Source organism: Kogia breviceps, chromosome 4, assembly GCF_026419965.1.
Source record: "Kogia breviceps isolate mKogBre1 chromosome 4, mKogBre1 haplotype 1, whole genome shotgun sequence".
Classification (NCBI taxonomy): Eukaryota; Metazoa; Chordata; class Mammalia; order Artiodactyla; family Physeteridae; genus Kogia; species Kogia breviceps.
This window is the reverse complement of record NC_081313.1, coordinates 65,837,313-65,859,220: the sequence shown is the minus strand read 5'-3', so window position 1 is coordinate 65,859,220 and position 21,908 is coordinate 65,837,313. Positions and strand designations below refer to the sequence as shown.

Here is a 21,908-nt window from a genome sequence, read left to right as displayed (position 1 = left end):
CAATTTGAGCAACAAATAATGAGAGTAATTTAACCCATAGAATAAAATAAATGTACTCATAAGAGTACACACTCATATAAATAAATAATTGAACAAATAAATGAAAGAGAAGAAACAGCTTTTCCTTACAGTAGAATTCCGATTAATTAAGAATTCCAATTAATGAAGTAAAGGAATGATGAAACTAGAAAATCATAATTAGATATATCAGACTAATAACTGTTGGAGACAAAAATCATCAATGCATGTTAAAATTAGTGGGTAAAATTATGATGAAAAATAGGGTATTTGTATACTCTCAAAATTATCTAAACACAAGATACTTATTAACAACAAAAGGAAAAAATAGCAAGTTTACAGTGGCAAGAAACCTGGCAGACACCCCCTTAATCAAGTATTCAAAGTTAATATCACTAGTAATAAAGCAGATAGATAACATGTACCTCATAATATGTTGCACTGAGAAGGATAGAACATCATTTCTTTGACATTCTTGTAAAAATCCATAAATTCAACCTAACCATGAGAAAACATCAGACAAAATAACCAGCCAGTGTTCTTCCAAGGTAGGAAAACCAAGACTGAAGAACTTTCACAGACTAAAAGATAATGGAGACCATCAAATGCAATGTTAGACACTTGCATTCTGGACCAGGAAAAAAACTTTAGTGAGCATAATGAACTGAAATGCTTGTTTCTCCCCAAAATTCATACATTGAGGCCCTAACCCCTTCTAATGTGATGGTATTTGGAGGTGGGGCGTTTGGGAGGTAATTTGGTTTAGATGAATTCACAAGGGCAGGGCCCCCCTGATAGGATTAGTAACTTTATAAGAAGAGGAAGACATATATACTCTAATATGTATAAAATAGATAACTAATAAGAACCTGCTGTATAAAAAAATAAAATTTGAAAATTAAAAAAAAAAAAAAGAAGAGGAAGAGATTAGAGCTAGCTCTCTTTCCACCACATAAGAATACAACAAGAAGGCAGCCGACTGCAAGCCAGGAGGCAGGTTCTTCCCAGGAACTGAATCGGATGGTTCCTTGATCTTGGACTTCCCATCCTAGAGAACTGTAAGAAATAAATTCCTGCTGTGTAAGCCACCAGTCTATGGTATTTTGTTACAGAAGTCAGGGCAGACTAAGAGTGGTAAAAATGGGAAAATTCAAATAAGATCTGTAGATTACTGTGTCAACGTTAATGTCCTGATTGTTAATAATTGTACCATGATTACGTAAAATGTGAATATTAGGGAATATAGGGTAAAGGATATGCAAGAATTCTCCTTAGTATTTTTGCCACTTTCTCTAAAAGTCTAAAATTAAAGTGTTAAAAAAGATAGCTGTCAAAAGATATAAATTGATCAAGAACCATAACAAATCAGGAAAAACATCATTATAATCCACCATTATGGTTCTAGTCACATGGGCATATCTACACTATTGGACTGGTTTTGGATCATTTGTAGCCAGAAATATCACATCCTCTCCAGAAGTTGCATAAATAAAGCAATTAATCTTTAATTGTTATAATGGTATATCTTTTAAAACAATTTTTTTTGCATGCTTCCAGTTTTGAATAAAAATTATTTATTATATGGCCAATTTTAATCAACATATGTTATGTTACTATACCAGAAAATTCAACAGAGAAAACAAAGCTCTGGATCCACCAGTAAACTTACATCTGATAGAGCATACAGTATAACAATAACACGTGTTTAACAAGGCTTCTCTGAGGTCAAGGGAGTTTTAAGTCACTCCCAATTTTATAATCTGCAGACACATTAAAAGTAAAATCAAGATTACAAAAATTATATCATCATATTTAAATTGATTCTATTTATAGTGTGCTTCAAATGATATAGCTTGAAATGGGATAAAATTTTAAACTGGCATAAAGAATGCCTGCTAAGACAATGTGTATAAATCCATTTATAGATAATATCAGAAGTATATGCTGGAGGCCCTTCTGAATATAAGGCATCAACCTGATGGCCTCTTGGGACAGGTTACAAACCATACAATTCACAGTTAACAAAGATCTGCATACACACATCAATCTTACTGCCTACAGCCATAAACTCTGGGTGTTCTCATTATTAGCCTATTTGAACTCAGTTTTTTTGTCATTAAATAAAGACAAATGACTTGCTGAAACCCATATAATTAGAAATAGATACAAGACTCAAGACAAGATCTCAAGTTCTTTCCATTATGCCACATTTCCTCTCAACAAAAGGTCACTCCCAAGACATCCAGATTTGCTGGAATTTCAAACTCAGCTAAGACATGGTCACTGCCCTCAAGGATTTTACCATATAATGGAAGAGACACCCAAGTAAATAATTAATAACAACGAATATTTATAAAGTGCCTATTATAAGCAAGAACTGTCCTAGAAAAAGTATACACACACACACACACACACACACACACACACACACACACACACCCCCCTATACACTAATTCATTAAATCCTTACAATCACTAAGTCAGGTATTAGTATTATTTCTGAATTACAAAAGAAAAACTGAGGACAAACAACTGAATAAGCTGCCCACAGTCTCACACCTGAGATCTAAATCAGGTCATCAGACAATGGGACAGTAGCATGTCCATAATGGGTTACATAGGTGCAGTAGGCTATAAACTGTTTTAGCAGTGAATTTTTTAAGTATAAAAGTATAGCCTTTAAAAAATGTATAATAGTTTCAATGGGGCTTCCCTGGTGGCGCAGTGGTTGAGAGTCCGCCTGCCGATGCAGGGGATACGGGTTCGTGCCCCGGTCCGGGAGGATCCCACATGCCGCGGAGCGGCTGGGCCCGTGAGCCATGGCCGCTGAGCCTGCGCGTCCAGAGCCTGTGCCCCGCAATGGGAGAGGCCACAACAGTGAGAGGCCCGCGTACCACAAAAAAAAAAAAAAAAAAAAAAATAGTTTCAATGTCATTTGAACAGTATTTCTCTATATATAAACTTCCTAAATTCAATATTTTTTGAAGAGGTACATACAGCTATACTACACTGAATCTCTTCCAAACGTAACCACTGAAACATACTAGGTGGTCTAACTATTGCATTAGTTATGATTTTTTATCAACATTAAAGATTTCTGTTCTGCATTCAGTTTTAAAATACCTAGTTTTAATATCAACTTAATTAGCAATTATGTTCCACAATTTTTCCTGCTAATACAAAAGTATGTACCGCCTTCATCATCATCATCACCATCTGATTTTAGATGTTCCTCAAATATTTTAGATTCTATTAATTTTCTCAATTGGTTATTTACCTACAATTTCAGGATAGTAACAGTCAATGAAAATCTGATTCTTGACTGAATTTCATAATAAACAATTTTCTTCTAGAAATAAAAAAGCAATCCCTATCTAAGAAAACAAACAACTGAATGTAATTTGATTAAATTGATAAAGAAGACCATCGGTCTTTATAGCTTCAGAAAATCAAGTTGTCAAAGTATAACTAATTTTAATTTTTTCTATGTAATAATTTAAAACAGTATTAAGAATGTAGGTGATTGTAAAGCAATTATACTCCAATAAAGATGTTTTAAAAAAATGTAGGTTATCTAAAAATATTTTGAAAATTTAAAATTCTGAACTGAGAATGTCAAAGGCCTAGAATCACCTTAAGTACTTTATCCTTAGTAGACTCAAATTTTAAATGATAACTTAATGATTTAGTTAAAGCTGGAGTGTCATGAGAATTAAAAGAAAATCCAAATTCAAAAAAAGTAACTAAATAATGAAGATTATCACAACTCGGGTGCCTTGATAATCTTCTTCCTAACCTTAGTGTCTTAAGTGCATGTCATGAAGCAATGATATCTAGAAGACCATGCCATCCTACCCAGGGGGGAAATAACATCTCAAATTTTAAAAGTTTCTGTAGGGGCAAAATAAGCAACAAATCTAAGAGACATTATCACAACATGTGATCTAACTTAAGGTACTGTAATTGACAGACAAAGCTAACATGCTACACATAATCTCAAAATTCTTCATTTTACTACCCTGTGTAGAAAGAATGGGAATCAGATAAGGGAGTTGGAAGTATTTTACCTAAATAGGGTATAAAACTGGACCTAAAATAAATGTTCTAGTCCTCTTTAACAGAGCTTTAAAAGGCAAGACCCCAAGGATTACACTCTTCCAAAGTAACTTAAACTGTGTCCCAGAACAAAACAAAAGTTTATAGAAATACAAAAATATGCAGCACCAAGTAAGATTTACAATATTTGGCATCCAATCAAAGATTAGCAGGCATGCAACAAAAAGGGAAAATATAACACAGAAAATATGATAGGGCAGAAAAATCTATCAATTCCTATGCCAAAATAGTACAGGTTACCAAATTAATGGACAAGGTCATTGAAAGTGACTATAATTTTATTCCATATATTCAAGAATGTAAAAGAAAGACTGTACATGGTAAGAAGAGTTAGAAAAGACACTAAATAGATGTATATCAAACTTTGATGAAAACCACAATTTCTGAGATAAAAGATACACTGAATGGAATTAACAGCATATTACACATAGCAAAAGAAACAATTCGTGAATATGAAGACAGAACAATAGAAACTATTCAAAAATTAAAAAAAAGAAAGGAAGAAAGAAAAGAAGATCAGGGGGCTATAGGACAAATTCAAGCAACGTTATATACTTGTATTGATATATATAATTGGAGTCTCCAAACAGGAAGGAAGGGAAACAGAAAAACTATTTGGATAATGACCAAATTTTGCCAAAACTGACTAAAAATATAAACTAACAGATCAAAGAGGCTCAATAAAGATAAAAAACTACACTAAGGCATATCATAATCAAATTGTTCAAAGAAGGTGATAAAGAGAAAAATCTTAAAAGAAGCTGGAGAAAGAAGGCACATTGCTTAGATACAAACAATGACAACTGACTAGCCAGAAGACAACAGAGCAACATTTTTAAAGTACTGAAAGAAAAAACTGTCAACTTAGAATTTTCTACCCAGTGAAAGTATCTTTTAAAAAGGGTGAAATACAGACTTTTGCAGATCCACAAAACCTGACAGAGTCCATCACAAGCAGACCTGCATGAAAAGAAACTTAAACAAAGTCCTTCTGACAGAACATAAATAATATTACATGGAAAACTGGATCTACACAGAATAATGAATTGCTCCAGAAGAGGTAAATTGGTGGGTAAATATAAAAGACTTTCAAAATATTTAAATCACTTTAAAAGACAACTCAGAATTCTGATTCTGGACAAGATGGAGATAGCTCATTACATTCTATTACTCTCACTGATTACAAACAAAAATCCTGAAAGACTTAAAGCAACTATTAAAAGATTCTTTGAGGTAGAGAGAAGAAAGCAGATTTACTAGGAACCTTGGAACTTGAGGAAAAACTTGGCAGAAAGTTCTCTGGCTGGTTTTGTTTTGTTGACTTTCATATATCCAACCTGGATATTAAACAAGCCTGCAACATGAAAATACCAGTGGGTACAAATAAACAAAAAGAAAAACTACTTCTGTCTGGCAGTGGTAAGTAGAAAAGGATAGCCAGGAAAGACCAAACCCTTTTGCCTAAAACCCTTCCCCTCTCAGTTCAGTCTAAGAACCCAGAAGAAACATGCCTATCCCCATACTGATCCCAATCCTGTACTAAAGACAGGAGGCTGTAGGTGGAGCCTAGTCTACCACCCTCATCCTGAACTCAGAAGGTGAAGTCCCTTCCTCTCTCTACTTGGGGCTGTGGCCATGGAAATGGTGGGCAGGGACTTAACATCCAGCCATTCTCACCCTGCACTAATCAAGTGGCACTCTTCTCCCCAGTACCACAGACATATACCATGATCAAGTATATTCCAGGAATGCAAGGCAAAAGCTCAATCTTTGTAATCCACCATATTAACAGTATAAAAAAGAAAACTCATATGACCACGACTTGATACAGAAAAAAGCATTTAAGACAATTCAATATCCATAATAAAACCAATCAGCAAACTAAGAATAGAAAGAAATTTCCATAATCTGATAAAGAGCATTTGAAAAATAAAACTACAGCTAACAGCATACTTAATGGTGAAAGCCTCAATGCTTTCCCCCTAAAATGGGACATAAGGCAAGGATTTCTGTTCTCACCACTAAAATTCCACATAGTAGTTTCTGTCCTAGCCAGTGAAATAAGGCAAAGAGAGGAAATAAAAGGCATAAAGATTGGGGAAAAAAAAAGGAAATAAAACTATACCCACTGGCAGACATTATTATATAAGTAAAAGATACCAACAGAACTACACACACACAATAAAACAACAACAACAAAACACTCTGGAACAAATAAGGAAATTTAGCAAGGTTGGGGATTATAAGGTCAACACAAAAAAATAAACTATATTTAAATATGAGTAATGGAACTATTGGAAACTCAAATTTAGAAAAACAAAACCATTTATAATAATTCCAGAAAGACTGAAATAACTAGAAATAAATCTAACAAAACATGTACAGGATCTGTGTGCCAATAAACAATACAAAATACTGATGAAAGATATCAAAGAAAACCTAACATATACTGTACTTATGGACTAGAAGACTCAATTGTGGTTTTTTGTAAATAGAGTAAAAGCTGCTTTTAAAATGTATTTGGAAAGGCAAAGAAACTAAATTATCTAAAACAACATTGAGAAAAAGAATAAAGTTAGAGGAATTACACAACCTAATTTTAAGGCTTATAATGTAGCTACAGTAATTATGACAGTGTGGTACTGGTGGGGGGATATACACATAGATTCATGAAACAGAATACAGAGTCCAGAAATAGACCCACACAAGTACAGCCAATGATTTTTAATAAAGGGGCAAACGCAATTCAATGGAGAAAGGAGAGTCTTTTCAACTAATGGTCTTAGTTCAATTGGACATTCATATCCAAGAAAATGAACCTTAACCTAAACAAAAGTGAACTCAAAACAAATGATAGATCTAAATGTAAAACATGAAACTATAAAACTTTTTTAAAGAAAATCATGGAAAATCTTCATGACCTAGGGATAGATAAAGAGTCCTTACACATGACACCAAAGAATAATACATAAAAATTTTAAAAATCCACAAATTGGACCATTCATCAAAAATTAAAACTTCTGCTCTACAAAAGACCCTATTAATAAAGTGAACATACCAGGGCTTCGCTGGTGGTGCAGCGGTTAAGAATCCGCCTGCCAATGCAGGGGACACGGGTTCGAGCCCTGGTCCAGGAAGATCCCACATGCCGCGGAGCAACTGGGCCCGTGTGCCACAACCACTGAGCCTGCGAGCCACAACTACTGAAGCCTTCATGCCCTAGGGCCATGCTCTGCAACAGGAGAAGCCACCTCAGTGAGAGGCCCACACACAGTAACAAAGACCCAATGCAGCCAAAAATAAATAAATAAATAAATTTAAAAAGAAAAAAAACAAAAATACCTCATTTTAACCTCCTAGAAACTTATGGTTTCTTCTGCAATTTCTCTAAAAAAAAAACAAAAAATGAACATACCAGTGATAGACTAGAATATATTCGTAAATCACATATCTGATAAATAAATACAAACAATGCAACTAAAAACATAGGTAAAATCTGAAAAGACTCTTCACCAAGGAGGTTATACAGATGTCAAATAAGCACATGAAACCAACATCCTTAGCCATTAGGGAAACAGAAATTAAAGCCACAATAAGATGCCATACATACCATGCCTATTAGAATGGCTAAAATAAAAAATACGGACAACATTAAGTGCTGGAAAGAGTGGATCTTTCATACATTTCAGGTAGGAATACAAAATGGTACACCCACTTTGGAAAACAGTTTAGCAGTTTTTTTTTTTTTTTTTTTTTTTTTGTGGTACACAGTCCTCTCACTGTTGTGGCCTCTCCCGTTGCGGAGCACAGGCTCTGGACACGCAGGCTCAGTGGCCATGGCTCACAGGCATGTACATGGCTCCGCGGCATGTAGGATCTTCCCAGACCGGGGCACGAACCCATGTCCCCTGCATCGGCAGGTGGACTCTCAACCACTGCTCCACCGGGGAAGCCCTAGCAGTTACTTTATAAAGGTAAACACATACCTATCATACAACCCAGTATTCCCAATCTTAGATATTTATCTTAAAGCAGAGATCAGCAAACTCTTTCTAAGAGGACCAAAAGTAAATATTTTAGTCATTACACACCACAATGTCCTGTTGCAGCTATTCAACTTTGCCATTATAACACAAAAGCAGCCACAAACAATACACAAACAAATGGGCATACTTATGTCCCAGTAAAACTTTACCAAGATGGGCAGCCGATTTACAGGATATAGTTTGCCAATCTCTGAACTAGAGAAATGAGGACTTATATTCACACAGAAACCTATGCATGAATGTTTAAAGCAGCTTTGTAATAGCCAAAAAGTGGAAATGACACAAATGTTAAGTAATTAATGGATGAACAAACTGATACAGTCATACAATGGACTACTCAGAAACAAATAAAAATAAATTAGTGATATTTGCAACAACTTGAATGTCTCTCAAGGGCATTATTATGCTCAGTGGGTGAGGGAAGCTAATCTCAAAAGGCTACATACTGTATTATTTCATTAATGTAATATTCTTGAAATGACAAAAGCGCAGTGATGTAGAACAGATAAGTGGTTGCTGAGGGTTACATTGGAGAGCGGGTACAACTATAAAGGGGTAGCTCAAAGGAACGAAGGGGTTTCTTTGTGATAATAGAACAGTTCTGCACCCTGATTGTGGTAGTGGTTTTATGAATCCATACATGTAATAAAATTTATATAACTATAAAGACACAAAAATGAAACAAAAAAGCATAACAACAAAAAAACAGATTACTTGTAAAAAGTAGCAAAATCTGTATAAGGTTTGTAGTTTAGTTAATAATATTGTGCCAATGTCAATTTCCTGCTCTTAATAATGTACTATGGTTATATATTGTTATCATTGGGGAACCCAGGTGCAGGGTATCCTGAACTCTATGTATTATTTTTCAAACTTTTTGTGAGTCAAAAATTATTCTGAAATAGATTTTAAAAGTTAATTGGCTATTAAAAACAAAAATTATTACAATATATTGTGGAGTTTATAACATACATATCAATAGAAGTAAAATGTATGACCAAAATAACATAAAGGCCAGGAGAGAAAAAAATGGATGTATAATATGTGTGTGTATATATAATGTATATTGCTATAAGAGTTTTAAACTATCTGTAAAGCAGTATATCACTTCAAGGTAGACTGTGATAAGGTAAAGATACATGCTATAAACTCTAAAGCGAGCATTAAAATAGCATAAAAATGAGTTATAAGCCAACCAAAAAGATTAAATAGTATCATAAAAAAATACTAAAGTAGTCCAAAAAAAGATACAATAAGAGAAACAAGGAAACAAAGATGAAATAGAAAGAGACAGCAGATTTTTAAAACATCATCAATAATTACATAAACTGTAAATGCCCTAAACACCCCCAATTAAAAGACACAGATTACAAGATTGGATTAAAAAAGCAAAATCCAGCTATATATTTCTTAAAAGAAACCCAATTTAAATAAAGACAAAAATAGTCAAAAGCAGAAGGATGGAAAAAGATACGCCATGCTAACTCCTATCAACAGAAAGCTGGAAGTGATTTTGGATCAAAGAATTTTAAGTGTTAGAGGGTCATTTCATAATGATAAAGGGGTCAAATCATCACGAGGACAAGACAAACCTTAATGTTTTGCACTTTATAACAAAGATTCAAAAATACATGAAGCAAGACCTGATTATGCTTCAAGGAGAATAAACCAATCCATAATTACAGTTACAGATCTGAATACATTCTCTGTCATTGGTGCAACAAGTAGATAGAAAATAAGCAAAATATAGAAAACTTACACAATAAGCTCAACCAGCTTGATCTGACATTTATAGAACAATCCACCAAAAAACAGTAGAAAAAACATTTCTTTCAAGTGTTCAAAGACCACTGAACAAGAGAGACCTTATCTGGAGCCTCAGTATAAGTCCAAATAAATTTAAAAGTTTAGTGGTGCCTGAAACCTGGAGAGTAAGCAGAGTGAGGAAGAAAGGGGCTAATTGGGGATTGACCTCAAAGAGGCACAAAGGAACTGTCTAGAGTAATGAAAACTTTGAATTTTACATAGGTACATTTTATTGTATGTACACTACACCTAAACAACAAAAACAAAAATTTTACTTGATTTTGACAGAGACCTGGATTCTACCCTACCTGACTTACTACCTGTGCTTTCCTTAGGAACTTGCTTATCAACTGTTTCCTCACATACAGAGAGTGACGATGCCAACGCCACATGATGAAGTGAGAGTACGTGTTAACTGAAAAGGAGATAAAATGAAAAATAATAAGCAAATATTAATACTCAAAAGTTCTCTTAGAGCATAGTTTTTACATGCTACTTCCTACTTCTGTTTTTGCTCTAAGTTGTTTATTTTCTGAAAAATCCTGGAATAACAGAAAAAATTAAAATATAATGACTGAGGTGCTTCTTATAAAAGAAGAAAACACTTTAAATCAAAGCAGAGCAATATGAAAACAGAAAAGGAAAATGAGTTCTCAAATACAAAACTGTATAACTAAAAATTAATTTTTTAAAGTAGTAATTCTAAAGTCTTTTCCATGGCTTAACTACAAAACATATACTTTGAGCAGGACTTCTGCACCACTTACACTACTGATTTAGTTCCCACATTCCAAAAGGTCAGGAATTATAAAGGTTTTAATACAAAAATGGCAGACGTATACAAATACTTTTATCATGGAAATAAAGAATACTACAATTTCTTTTTGAAGCATTCAAGCAACACATTTGCAACCCATACTCCCACAAACCTGAAAATCATTACTATTTTTGACAAACTCTTTGGCAGAATACCATAACAAATGCTCCAATTCTGATATTTCATCTGGAAATACCCATTTGATTTCAAAGTCCCCCAAACCACAGGGACACATGGCAATAATATAGGATTTTAGACTGCTGTTTTTAAAAACAACTTTGACTGCTTTGGCTAACTTATTTTACTTCAATTTTATATATCTGAGAAATGTAACTTAAATAAATGTAGGGAGGCTGTTTGAACTTTTTTAACTTCCACTTAAAAAAACAGTTATGACATACAGTAAGATACAAACTAATCTATACCTTACTATATGTTGTAACATTTTTTAAACAACTGAAACAATTATTTATAATGAAAATTCTAGAGAAAGACCCTTGTAACAATGAAAGTGAACCCATCTAAATGATTGAATGACACTTCAATCTCTCCTAAACTTTAACATGCAGAGATTGCTCCTTGTCCCTCAATATCCACCTTCCCCTTTTTACACAGTAATGAAAATTTCTGGGCATAGGACACAGCTGAAGATCACACTTCACAGATCCCCTTGCAGCTAGGTGAAGCCATGTGACAGTTCTGAACAATGGGATGCAAGCAAAAGTAATGCATGCAACTTTACAGTGATGGTAAAAGAAAATGCATGTGTGCTTTATTTTCTCTTTAACTCAGTCCAGTTGCCTGAAAGGTGAGCATAACAGTAACAATAAGATAAAAACACCTTGTTAAAAATGGTAAAGCAACACGATTGAAGAAGCCTGGGCCCCTGCATCATAAAACCATTGTTATTAACCCAGGGCTGCCTATTTGGATCATTACATCAGAGAAAAGCAAACCTCCATGCTATTTAAGTCATCAAATTTTCAGGCTAACTGTATCCGAAGCCAATATCTGCTGGTGGAGGCAGGAGAGAGGAAGGGAAAGAAAATGCAAAAAGATTTTATTTTAATTCTAATAGAAACCTAAAGCCAATTTTCATGTGTATGCTTGTAGTGTGTGGGGGGGTTGTGTATGTGTGCTTATCATGTTTAATTTTCTTTCAAACCTCATGGCTTTCCTTCATTAGGACTATTTTTAGAAACATAAAAACTACAGTATGTTAGACGACCTGGAATGAATCCAAGAAATCACTTCAAAACTTTATAGATGAGAAAACAGATGTATGAGCAAGCTAAACTATGAACCCAGGGCTACTCTTTTTTTTTTTAAATTTTTGAATTTTATTTATTTTTTTATACAGCAGGTTCTTATTAATCATCAATTTTATACATATCACTGTATACATGTCAATCCCAATTGCCCAATTCAGCACACCACCACCACCACCCGCCCTGCGGCTTTCCCCCGCTCGGTGTCCATACATTTGTTCTCTACATCTGTGTCTCAACTTCTGCCCTGCAAACCAGTTCATCTGTACCATTTTTCTAGGTTCCACATACATGTGTTAATATACGATATTTGTTTTTCTCTCTCTGAATTACTTCACTAGGTATGACAGTCTCTGGATTCATCCACATCTCAACAAATGACGCAATTTCATTCCCTTTTATGGCTGAGTAATATTCCATTGTATATATGTACCACATATTCTTTATCCATTTGTCTGTCGATAGGCATTTAGGTTGCTTCCATGACCTGGCTATTGTAAATAGTGCTGTAATGAACATTGGGGTGCATGTGTCTTTGTGAATTATGGTCTTCTCTGGGTATATGTCCAGTAGTGGGATCAATGGATAATATGGTAATTCTATTTTTAGTTTTTTAAGGACCTCCATAGTGGCTGTATCAATTTACATTTCCATCAACAGTGCAAGAGGGTTCCCTTTTCTCCACACCCTCTCCAGCATTTGTTGTCTGTAGATTTTCTGATCATGCCCACTCTAACTGGTGTGAGGTGATACCTCCTTGTAGTTTTGATTTGCATTTCTCTAATAATTAGTGATGTTGAGCAGTTTTTCATGTGCTTCTTGGCCATCTGTATGTCTTCTTTGGAGAAATGTCTATTTAGGTCTTCTGCCCGTTTTTGGATTGGGTTGTTTGTTTCTTTAATATTGAGCTGCATGAGCTGTTTATGTATTTTGGAGATTAATCCTTTGTCCGTTGATTCGTTTGCAAATATTTTCTCCCATTCTGAGGGTTGCCTTTTCATCTTGTTTATGGTTTCCTTTGCTGTGTAAAAGCTTTTAAGTTTCATAAGGTCCCATTTGTTTATTTTTGTTTTGATTTCCATTACTCTAGGAGGTGGATTAAAAAAGATCTTGCTGTGATCTATGTCAAAGAGTGTTCTTCCTATGTTTTCCTCTAAGAGTTTTATAGGGTCTGGTCTTACATTTAGGTCTCAAATCATTTTGAGTTTCTTTGTGTGTATGGTGTTACGGAGTATTCTAATTTCATTCTTTTACATGTAGCTGTCCAGTTTTCTCAGCACCACTTATTGAAGAGACTGTCTTTTCTCCATTGTATATCTTTGCCTCCTTTGTCATAGATTAGTTGACCATAGGTGCGTGGGTTTATCTCTGGGCTTTCTATCCTGTTCCATTGATCTATATTTCTGTTCTTGTGCCAGTACCATATTGTCTTGATTACTGTAGTTTTGTAGTATAGTCTGAAGTCAGGGAGTCTGATTCCTCCAGCTCCATGTTTTTCCCTCAAGACTGCTTTGGCTATTCGGGGTCTTTTGTGTCTCCATACAAATTTTAAGATGATTTGTTCTAGTTCTGTAAAAAATGCCTTTGGTAATTTGATAGGGATTACATTGAATCTGTAGATTGCTTTGGGTAGTATAATCATTTTCATAATATTGATTCTTCCCCTCCAAGAACATGGTATCTCTCTCCATCTGTTGATATCATCTTTAATTTCTTTCATCAGTGTCTTATAGTTTTCTGCATACAGGTCTTTTGTCTCCCCCCAGGGTTACTCTTATCAAAAAAAATTAGGTCTTTTTTACATGGCTCATGAATGAAAATGTTTTCTGAAGGAACAGAGCAAATTATGAGAGAAGAAGAGGAAGACATTTTAAATTAAGATGTATTATTTGCATGACAAAGTATATACTGCAAAATCCATATGAACTGTGAAAGGCAGAGGGAAAACAGTGACACAAAGTACATGATAATCTCTTGAGTAGGCGACAGTACTTATAGTGAAGTGATAATGAACTCTAAATGCTGTACTAGAGTATGCTTTCATCCAGAACAATCTACTGCCAACTGAAGTGTCCTGGTGATGGGGCAGGAAGGGTCCCAGAGGTTTGTACTGTATGGAGAAAAAGAGTTAGCGTCCAACTGGCCATTCAACATTTATCCCAATGAGAATTAAGCTAAAATTAAAACTCTATGTTAAAAAAAAAAAAAAAACAGTCTATGTTATCTGTAAGGAAAAGCCAATGAGAGCAAAAATGAAATTTTGAGTATTATGAGCTCAAAAGCAATCTCATGAAAATTATGGACCCATCCCTCCAAAAAAATGTATATAAACATCAACATACATATTATACATATTGAATATTTCATTGCTTTGGAAATGGACAATTAAAACACAAGGTAATATTTCAAAAAAAACAGGTCTTCTTGAATATAAAAATTAGTAGTTACTTCCTTTTTAAAAATAGGAAAAAAAGAAAATTTGATACAAATGTAAATTTCAAATAAGTCATATGACTTGAATACTCAAAATGTCCAAATTATGCAGTGATCTTCAACACAGAATTAGACACATAAAACTTCTTGAAATGATGACAACAAATGCCCCAAAACCCTGACTCTAAGAGGTATGAAACTGGTAGCAAATGTACTTAGAACTCATGGAATATTCTTTTTCATGGGAGAGTAACCTTATGTCAACAACAGAACAGAATTCACTATAACCTTTTGAGTTGAATGTATGTTCATTCTTTTCTTCTAAGTGTAAGAGGTCATTTTTGGCAACAATCAGACATCTGTGTCATCAAGGAATGGATTACAAACTTCTTTTAAATTTTTAGGTCATCCAAAGCAAAATTAGCCTTAAAAAGTATTCTGCCATGTTTCCAATTGCCTGCATATTTTTGCCAGCAGATGAATTTAAAAGATACTGTCACTCTGAAATTCAATTTGCAGAAGCACATCCTACAGCACTAGAAGATTCCCACGGAAATTTGGCCAAATAAACTTGTGATTTTCATCTGCATCCACAAGGCTGACTGTAGCACCTCATACTGAAAGTTTTATCTCATTCAAACATCCAAAAATATCTCTCAAGTAAGCCAAGTCATGAACTCCTCCTCATCAAACCATTCTGAAAGTAGCCTTTCTTTTTCTCATAGGCAAATTAATAAATGAATAAATAGTGAGGCAGGTATCTAAACTGCATTGTGGTGCTTTAGGGCGTATTTGTTAGGGAACCAACACTCATCTACCTTACTAGGAATCTCTTATTCTGTTTCTATTTTTTGAGAAAACCTGTTGAAAAGCTAGTGGTTCAAGCCTTTGGCTCTGATAAAGTTGATTAATATAAGGGTAGTAAAGAAGCTATCTTTCAGGATTATTGTCATGGTTTTTGAGTCTGATACATGCCAAGCCAATTGTTAACAACTGAAGTCATGAGGACTTTCTTCACAAAGGCAGCAAGATCCAATGTATTGCTAAGCATGGCAAGTACTCCATCCAAACCCTCCTTTTCACCATGTCAAAGATACCAAAAGCCTTTCAAGTACCCAAAAGTACTCTCACACTCTTAATTTGTTATGCACCAGTGTACACAAAACATATGAAAACCAGAAACTGGAGGCATGAAATAATGTTCGTCATTACACACACATGCTTGTTGAGTGGGAAATGGCATTATAACCAATTGACAATGATCTGCTTCAAAATATTAGAACAGTCAGCAGTTCCATAGTATATAACATCATTTGATTGTACTTGAGCCACAGGAAAGAGCACTTTGAGATAAATAACAAAATTTCAATAGTCAGTTCAAACCTTACCCTATTTTATATTATCATCTTAAGAACCTCAGCTTATTGAAACTTACATAAATTGGCAGCTAAGTACTATAAGTATCTTCTAAACAATTCAGAATAATTCTAAATTTTTTAGAAATAATTACTGAACCCAGGCTCTCTGTATTATTCTATACAGGATAACATATATTTCAAATTAATGATTCCATCTGTTGCTTCAAATGTTTCTCTAATTGGTGAAATCCCTTTAATCATTCTGAATTAAAGATTTTTTTTTTTAAAGAATTTTTTAAACTCAATTTAGTTCCGGCACAAACTGTTCAATAACTGTCTCTCAACTTAAGAAAGCTTGGGTTGAAAGTTATTTCTTTCTATTTTAATATATCTAAGTTTGATAATATAAATAAAATACCTTAATTTCTAATCAAGTGTCTTACTACACTTATCTATATAATTTTGTAATTGCAAATACATGCTAATAAAGAAAATAGGTTATTATTAAATATTCAAAGAAAAATATATTATTTTCTTTCTCAAAAATCAGTATTTCCCCAAACTCATTTCAGTAAGCCTTGTCTCATGGTCTAAAACTTCTGACGTCACTTCTCATACCGCTCATTCATGTAATTATCTCAATAATATTTAGTCTTAAAGCATTAAAAATGAAATCTATTTTCCAATAATTTTTTTCACAATTCATTAATATAAAGCATTTAATGACTATAACTTTGAAACATTTTTCCAACTTGGAAACCAAGTACTTTTTAAACTTTTGTTTCTGAGGTATTCTGGGAATAATATGCTAGTTACTTAAATAATTTCTCAATAAGTATTTTCTAACATTTTACCAATTATAACATTATGGAAAGTTTTACTTACTGAAACATCTTTCAAGTTTTTCTCAAAGAAGAAATGACAAGACTCTTTCGAAAAATTAAACTTGTATGTGTCAGTTGGTCCTGCTCCTGACACCAATGCTTTTCTCAGTTCATCAACATATTTCTCTTTTTCCATTGCCATGTCATCAGCTTCTTGGGAAATCTCTGATTCACAAACTATGAGAAACAGTAATAAAAGCCTTATTTACTTGAAAATAAATTCTAAACCTAAGAATAAACATATTTACCTGTTGCTACTAATTTATTACTTATGTAACAGAAATTTAAACAAAAAGTAAAATCAATGTGTGCACCACACATTTTTAAGTCAAATTATACCTTTTAACTGAACTAGCAATTTTTGAGAAATACATTAATTTAGTCTCAAATCTCATCGGAAAGCATTAGACTCCTTGTGTTCTTTCTCTGTCCTCAGATCAAATACATGGATTATAAGTTACCACAGAAACAACTGTCTTGTGTACTTGCTCCTAGGTCATAGCAATTATTTTCTATAATGATTAATAAGATCAATATTTTAAAACATCTTTCTTCCTTGCCTCAATTATTAAAGGAATTAGTCTATAGTCTATTTCTCACTCACATGGGCAGAGTCAAATTAAAGTAAAAATGCAGTTCATTCTTCTCATCTCATTATATGCCAACAATAAAAACAGTAGATGAAGGGAGTCGATGAGGAAGGAAAGGGAAGGGAATTAATATTTATTGTCTCCTCTACGGCTTGCATTATATTATATATCTGGCTTCCAATTCTCTCATCTAGGTACATTTAAAGATGATGTTTTACTAATCCATAGAGATTTTTACTTCAATAATTACGTGTTCAATTTTAGATATCCTGTTTCTTTTTCATAATATCTTGTTCTTGCCACACCCTTCTTTTCAAAATTTGAAGGATTTAAATATATTTAAGATCTCATTCAGATCACTCACTTTGTGTGGTTCCTAGGGTATGAATGCCATTTCTTCTAGGTGCTGACACATTCTTGCTCTGCCCTTTTTCCTTTCCTGCTTTGTGAGGTGTGAACATGACTCTCCTCTAGCCAGAGTATCAAGTGCTCTGGACAGCAGAAAGTCTTCATTTAAGACTTTACTTATTTATTTTATTTTTTAAAATAAATTTATTTATTTTTTGTTGCATTGGGTCTTCACTACACACAGGCTGTTCTCTGGTTGTGGTGAGTGGGGGCTTCTCTTCATTGTGGTGTGTGGCCTTCTCATTGCCGCAGTTTCTCTTGTTGTGGAGCACGGGCTCTAGGCACATGGGCTTCAGTAGATGTGGCACGTGGGCTAAGTAGCTGTGGCTCATGAGCTCTAGAGCGCAAGCTCAGTAGTTGTGGCACACGGGCTTAGGTGCTCCACAGCATGTGGGATCTTCCCGGACCAGGGATCAAACCCGTGTACCCTGCATTGGCAGGCGGATTCTTAACCACTGTGCCACCAGGGAAGCCCTTCATTTAAGCCTTTACATGAAGGTTGCTGGTTGGCCTTTCTTGTAGTCCCTACAGGTTTCACCAGTTCTGGACCAGTTTTGAAAGTTAATTTCTTCACTTGTTTTTTACACTTGTGGCAAATTTAAGAGAGCTCAAATTTATACCCCCCCCCCACCCTCACACTTAAATAACACAGACAGGATCCTGATTTCTGTTAGGACTTTTAATTTACTCATAACCCTTAGTGACTACTCTGATTCTACATCTCCAAGCCAGAGTAATTTTTTGCTTGTTTTTTTAAAGATTTTATTAACAGGATCACTTCCAGGTTACTTTCTTTATCGTTAGAGATAAAGAAACTCCTTAAGAGGCCTGCAGTCTCAACATGCCACTCCACTCAGGTATCACAACCACAGCCACTTAGATGTGTATTTAGTTCAGATATTCCATGAACTTATAGTTCTTTAGTTCCCATTAACCACTTCGGTTTTCAGATACCTCTTCACACATGGCACCTGGGGATTCCCTTTCTTACATTTAAAGGCTGCAATGTGTCTGTTTATTTGCCTTTAAAATTACAAGATTTAATCTAATATTTGTTTGGAATGTACGTGTGGTTGGGTGGTTTCCTGTCTCAACTCATGATGAAGACTCATATGGTTCTATACCTTTTTACTTAAAGGTTACATTTATCTATTTTATTCCTTACAACACTGAAAGATAGATATTCTCATTTTACAAATGATAAAAGTGAGGCTCAGAGAGATCAATTAATGGTCTAGGGTCATGAAGTAGGTAAGTGGTAAAACTGGGGTCATACTTATATCTCTCTGGTTGTTCCGGTTTGAGGTGAAGCAGAGATATGGGACATTAGCTAAATTATTTACTTCCATAATATTAAAAAAACACATTGGTATGAAATAATATAGAAACAATAAAATCTTGATTAAAGAATCCCTAAAAATATAACAGCTTTTCATAACATTGGTCCATGTGCTATCAAGTGTCTGGAAGCCCCATGACAGGCAATGAGGAAGAGAGTCTGGGAATGCATCCATATATTTTTCCTGATCAGTTTTTGATAAGTTCTAATATTGAAATATGAGTCTCAACACAGCCTCTGAAAAAAGGTAAGAATAATAATATTCTTATGTAATTTTACAGCTTCTAAAATACTTCAACATATTTTTTTCTCTCTCTGAAGCATATGCATATTTAAGATGATCACCATTATCAAATCTATTGACCTTTCAAATGCCCTATTAGCTCTTCTGAAAAAACATAAAAGTAAGAAGGCAAATGCATCTTATCTGAGGAATAATTTCATATTTTGTGTTTGGATAATTTTGAAGAGTTATAAGTACCTAGAGAGAGAAATTATTTCTCAGAGAAATAGGAAATAATCTATAGAAACTATCTTTAATGCAACTGCAGAAAAACTTATAAGAAAACATGCAAAAAAATAAATGATACAAATGAACTTCTTTACAAAATAGAAAGAGACTCACAGACTTCAAAAACAATTTTATGGCTACCAAAGGGGAAAGGTGGGATGGGGGGAATAAATTAGGAGTTTGGGATTAACATATACACACTACTATATATAAAATAACCAACCAACAAGGCCCTACTGTATGGCACAGGGAACTCAATATTCTGTAATAACCTATATGGGAAAAGAATCTGAAAAAGAATGGATATATGTATATGTATAACTGAATCACTTTGCAGTACACCTGAAACTAACACAACATTGTAAATCAACTATACTCCAATATAAAATAAATATTAAATTTAAAAAATAATAAAGTATGTCTACTGATAAAACATCTAGTAAAAAAGTATTCTAAATTTCATTACAATGAAAAGATGCCTGTCTGAAAATATTTAATAGAATTTATTGATTCAATTCATTTAATCCAAAAATGCTTAATGAGCATCTACTATGTGACAGGCACTATTCTAGGCATGAGGGATACAACCATTAGACAGACAAAAATGCCAGCCTTATGGAGCCTTGATTCAAGTGCTGACATCTTAGATAACCTTTCAGATACCCTTTTAGTATGTTACTCCATCTGTGAATGCTGCATTGGTTAGTGTTTCAAAATATTTCATTCTGGAGAGGAAAAAAACATGTGAAAGGAAATTATTTATGCCTCTCCTTTAAAAATATATTTTGTAAAAAAAAAGGTATTAGTTTAAGAAGAAAAATTTACTTGAACATCTCCTATAACAGTCAATGTGAAATTCTGACTGCCTATTTAGAACTTCAATCCTAGAAAAACAATTTGGTCACCAGTTTTGAATTTTGTGCTGCAGGAAGCAAGCAGTCAATGCTCCTTTAAAACCTTCAGTGACCAGGGATAAAAGCCATGGAAATAATAAAATTCAGCAAGGATACAGATGAGCAACATAATATGGCATAAAAAGTGAGCAGGCCAACATGACCAAAAAACAAGGAATTGTTCTCGGACAGGTAGGATCCAAGAAAGCATCATTTTAACACTATTTGTGGGTAGGTGAAGATGTAAGTAAGGAAAGAAAATTCTTTACTTTGGATCCTTATGTATAATGAACCAAAAGACGGCATATCCTAAGTTTGTGTCAGAGCCGAGAAGACACACAAGACTTAATAAGTCATCATATCACGGACCCACTTTTCTACTTCATTCTTTAAAAATCCTTTTTCTACTGAGCTCTGTCACATAATCTCCATATAGGTCACCAAACATATCAGTGTTTAGAACAAATATAGGTGGATATAATTATTTGATAATAAATGCATTAAAAAGTTTAATTTACTCTTCAATGAACTTTACTCCAGAGATGGGTGATATAAGTTTCTTAGCGCTGACTGCAATTCTTATGAAAGTCAAATAACAGTCATCGATCATTAACCCACTTTGTGACTTAACCCTGTGATATAATCCTCTATAATGTTGAAGTGATGATAGACCACATGATAATTAGACCCCAAAACATTCATTAGATAAAACATTGCTAATGGAAAAGAAATCAGTGAGTTTAGTGTGTGGGAGATTAAAAGGAACCCCACATCCTTTTAATTTCACTCAAATGAAAAGAAAAAAAATTATCCAAATTGAAGGTTGCAGAAATCAAAAAGTTGTACAAAAAACAGGATGAGGTATAGGAAGGAAATTCATTTTCATGTTTCAATTATTTAATTGTTTCAATGTTCTTAATTATCTTATTGTCTATCTGTAAAGTACCAAACCAAATTATATTTATGTATAATACTTAACTAAACATGGAAACAATGTTATATTATTCCCTTACGTACTTTGTCCCTGAAATTCACACAAGTGAGTAATAAAAGGCATTAAACATTTGTGAGATTTAAAAGTTCAATATCTTTGAAAATAAATGACCAAATCCAGTGCACTATAAAATTTTCTGTTTGAAATCTTGTTCAGTACAGGAAGCCAAAATATTAACAATCCACCAAGGGATACAGAAGTTTGATATCACATTTCTGTCACACTAAATTTCATTAGCTGAAAAAAAATGGTAAAACATACTGCATTTATGATCAATGCCAACAAGTAAATATGAAACTGGAGTTTTCATTAAAATATATGCAAACTCTAAAATGAGTAGTTTACTTTCTTCTTTTTCCTAACCAATTTTATATTTCAGGCATCCTTTCATTCTTTCTTTCAGAGAATATCCATCAAGGCATATATG

General features: G+C 33.8%; 1 protein-coding gene across 3 annotated transcripts in view; it reads right to left on the bottom strand.

Annotated features, from left to right (window-relative positions):
• XRCC4 (X-ray repair cross complementing 4) overlaps positions 1-21,908 on the bottom strand; it is a 274,940-nt gene that overhangs the window by 223,601 nt on the left and 29,431 nt on the right. For all 3 annotated transcript variants that reach the window (XM_059063449.2, XM_067033355.1, XM_067033354.1), the window contains one exon: positions 16,748-16,923. In XM_059063449.2, coding sequence (XP_058919432.1) covers positions 16,748-16,923 — 176 coding nt within the window. The remainder of the gene's footprint in view (positions 1-16,747; positions 16,924-21,908) is intronic.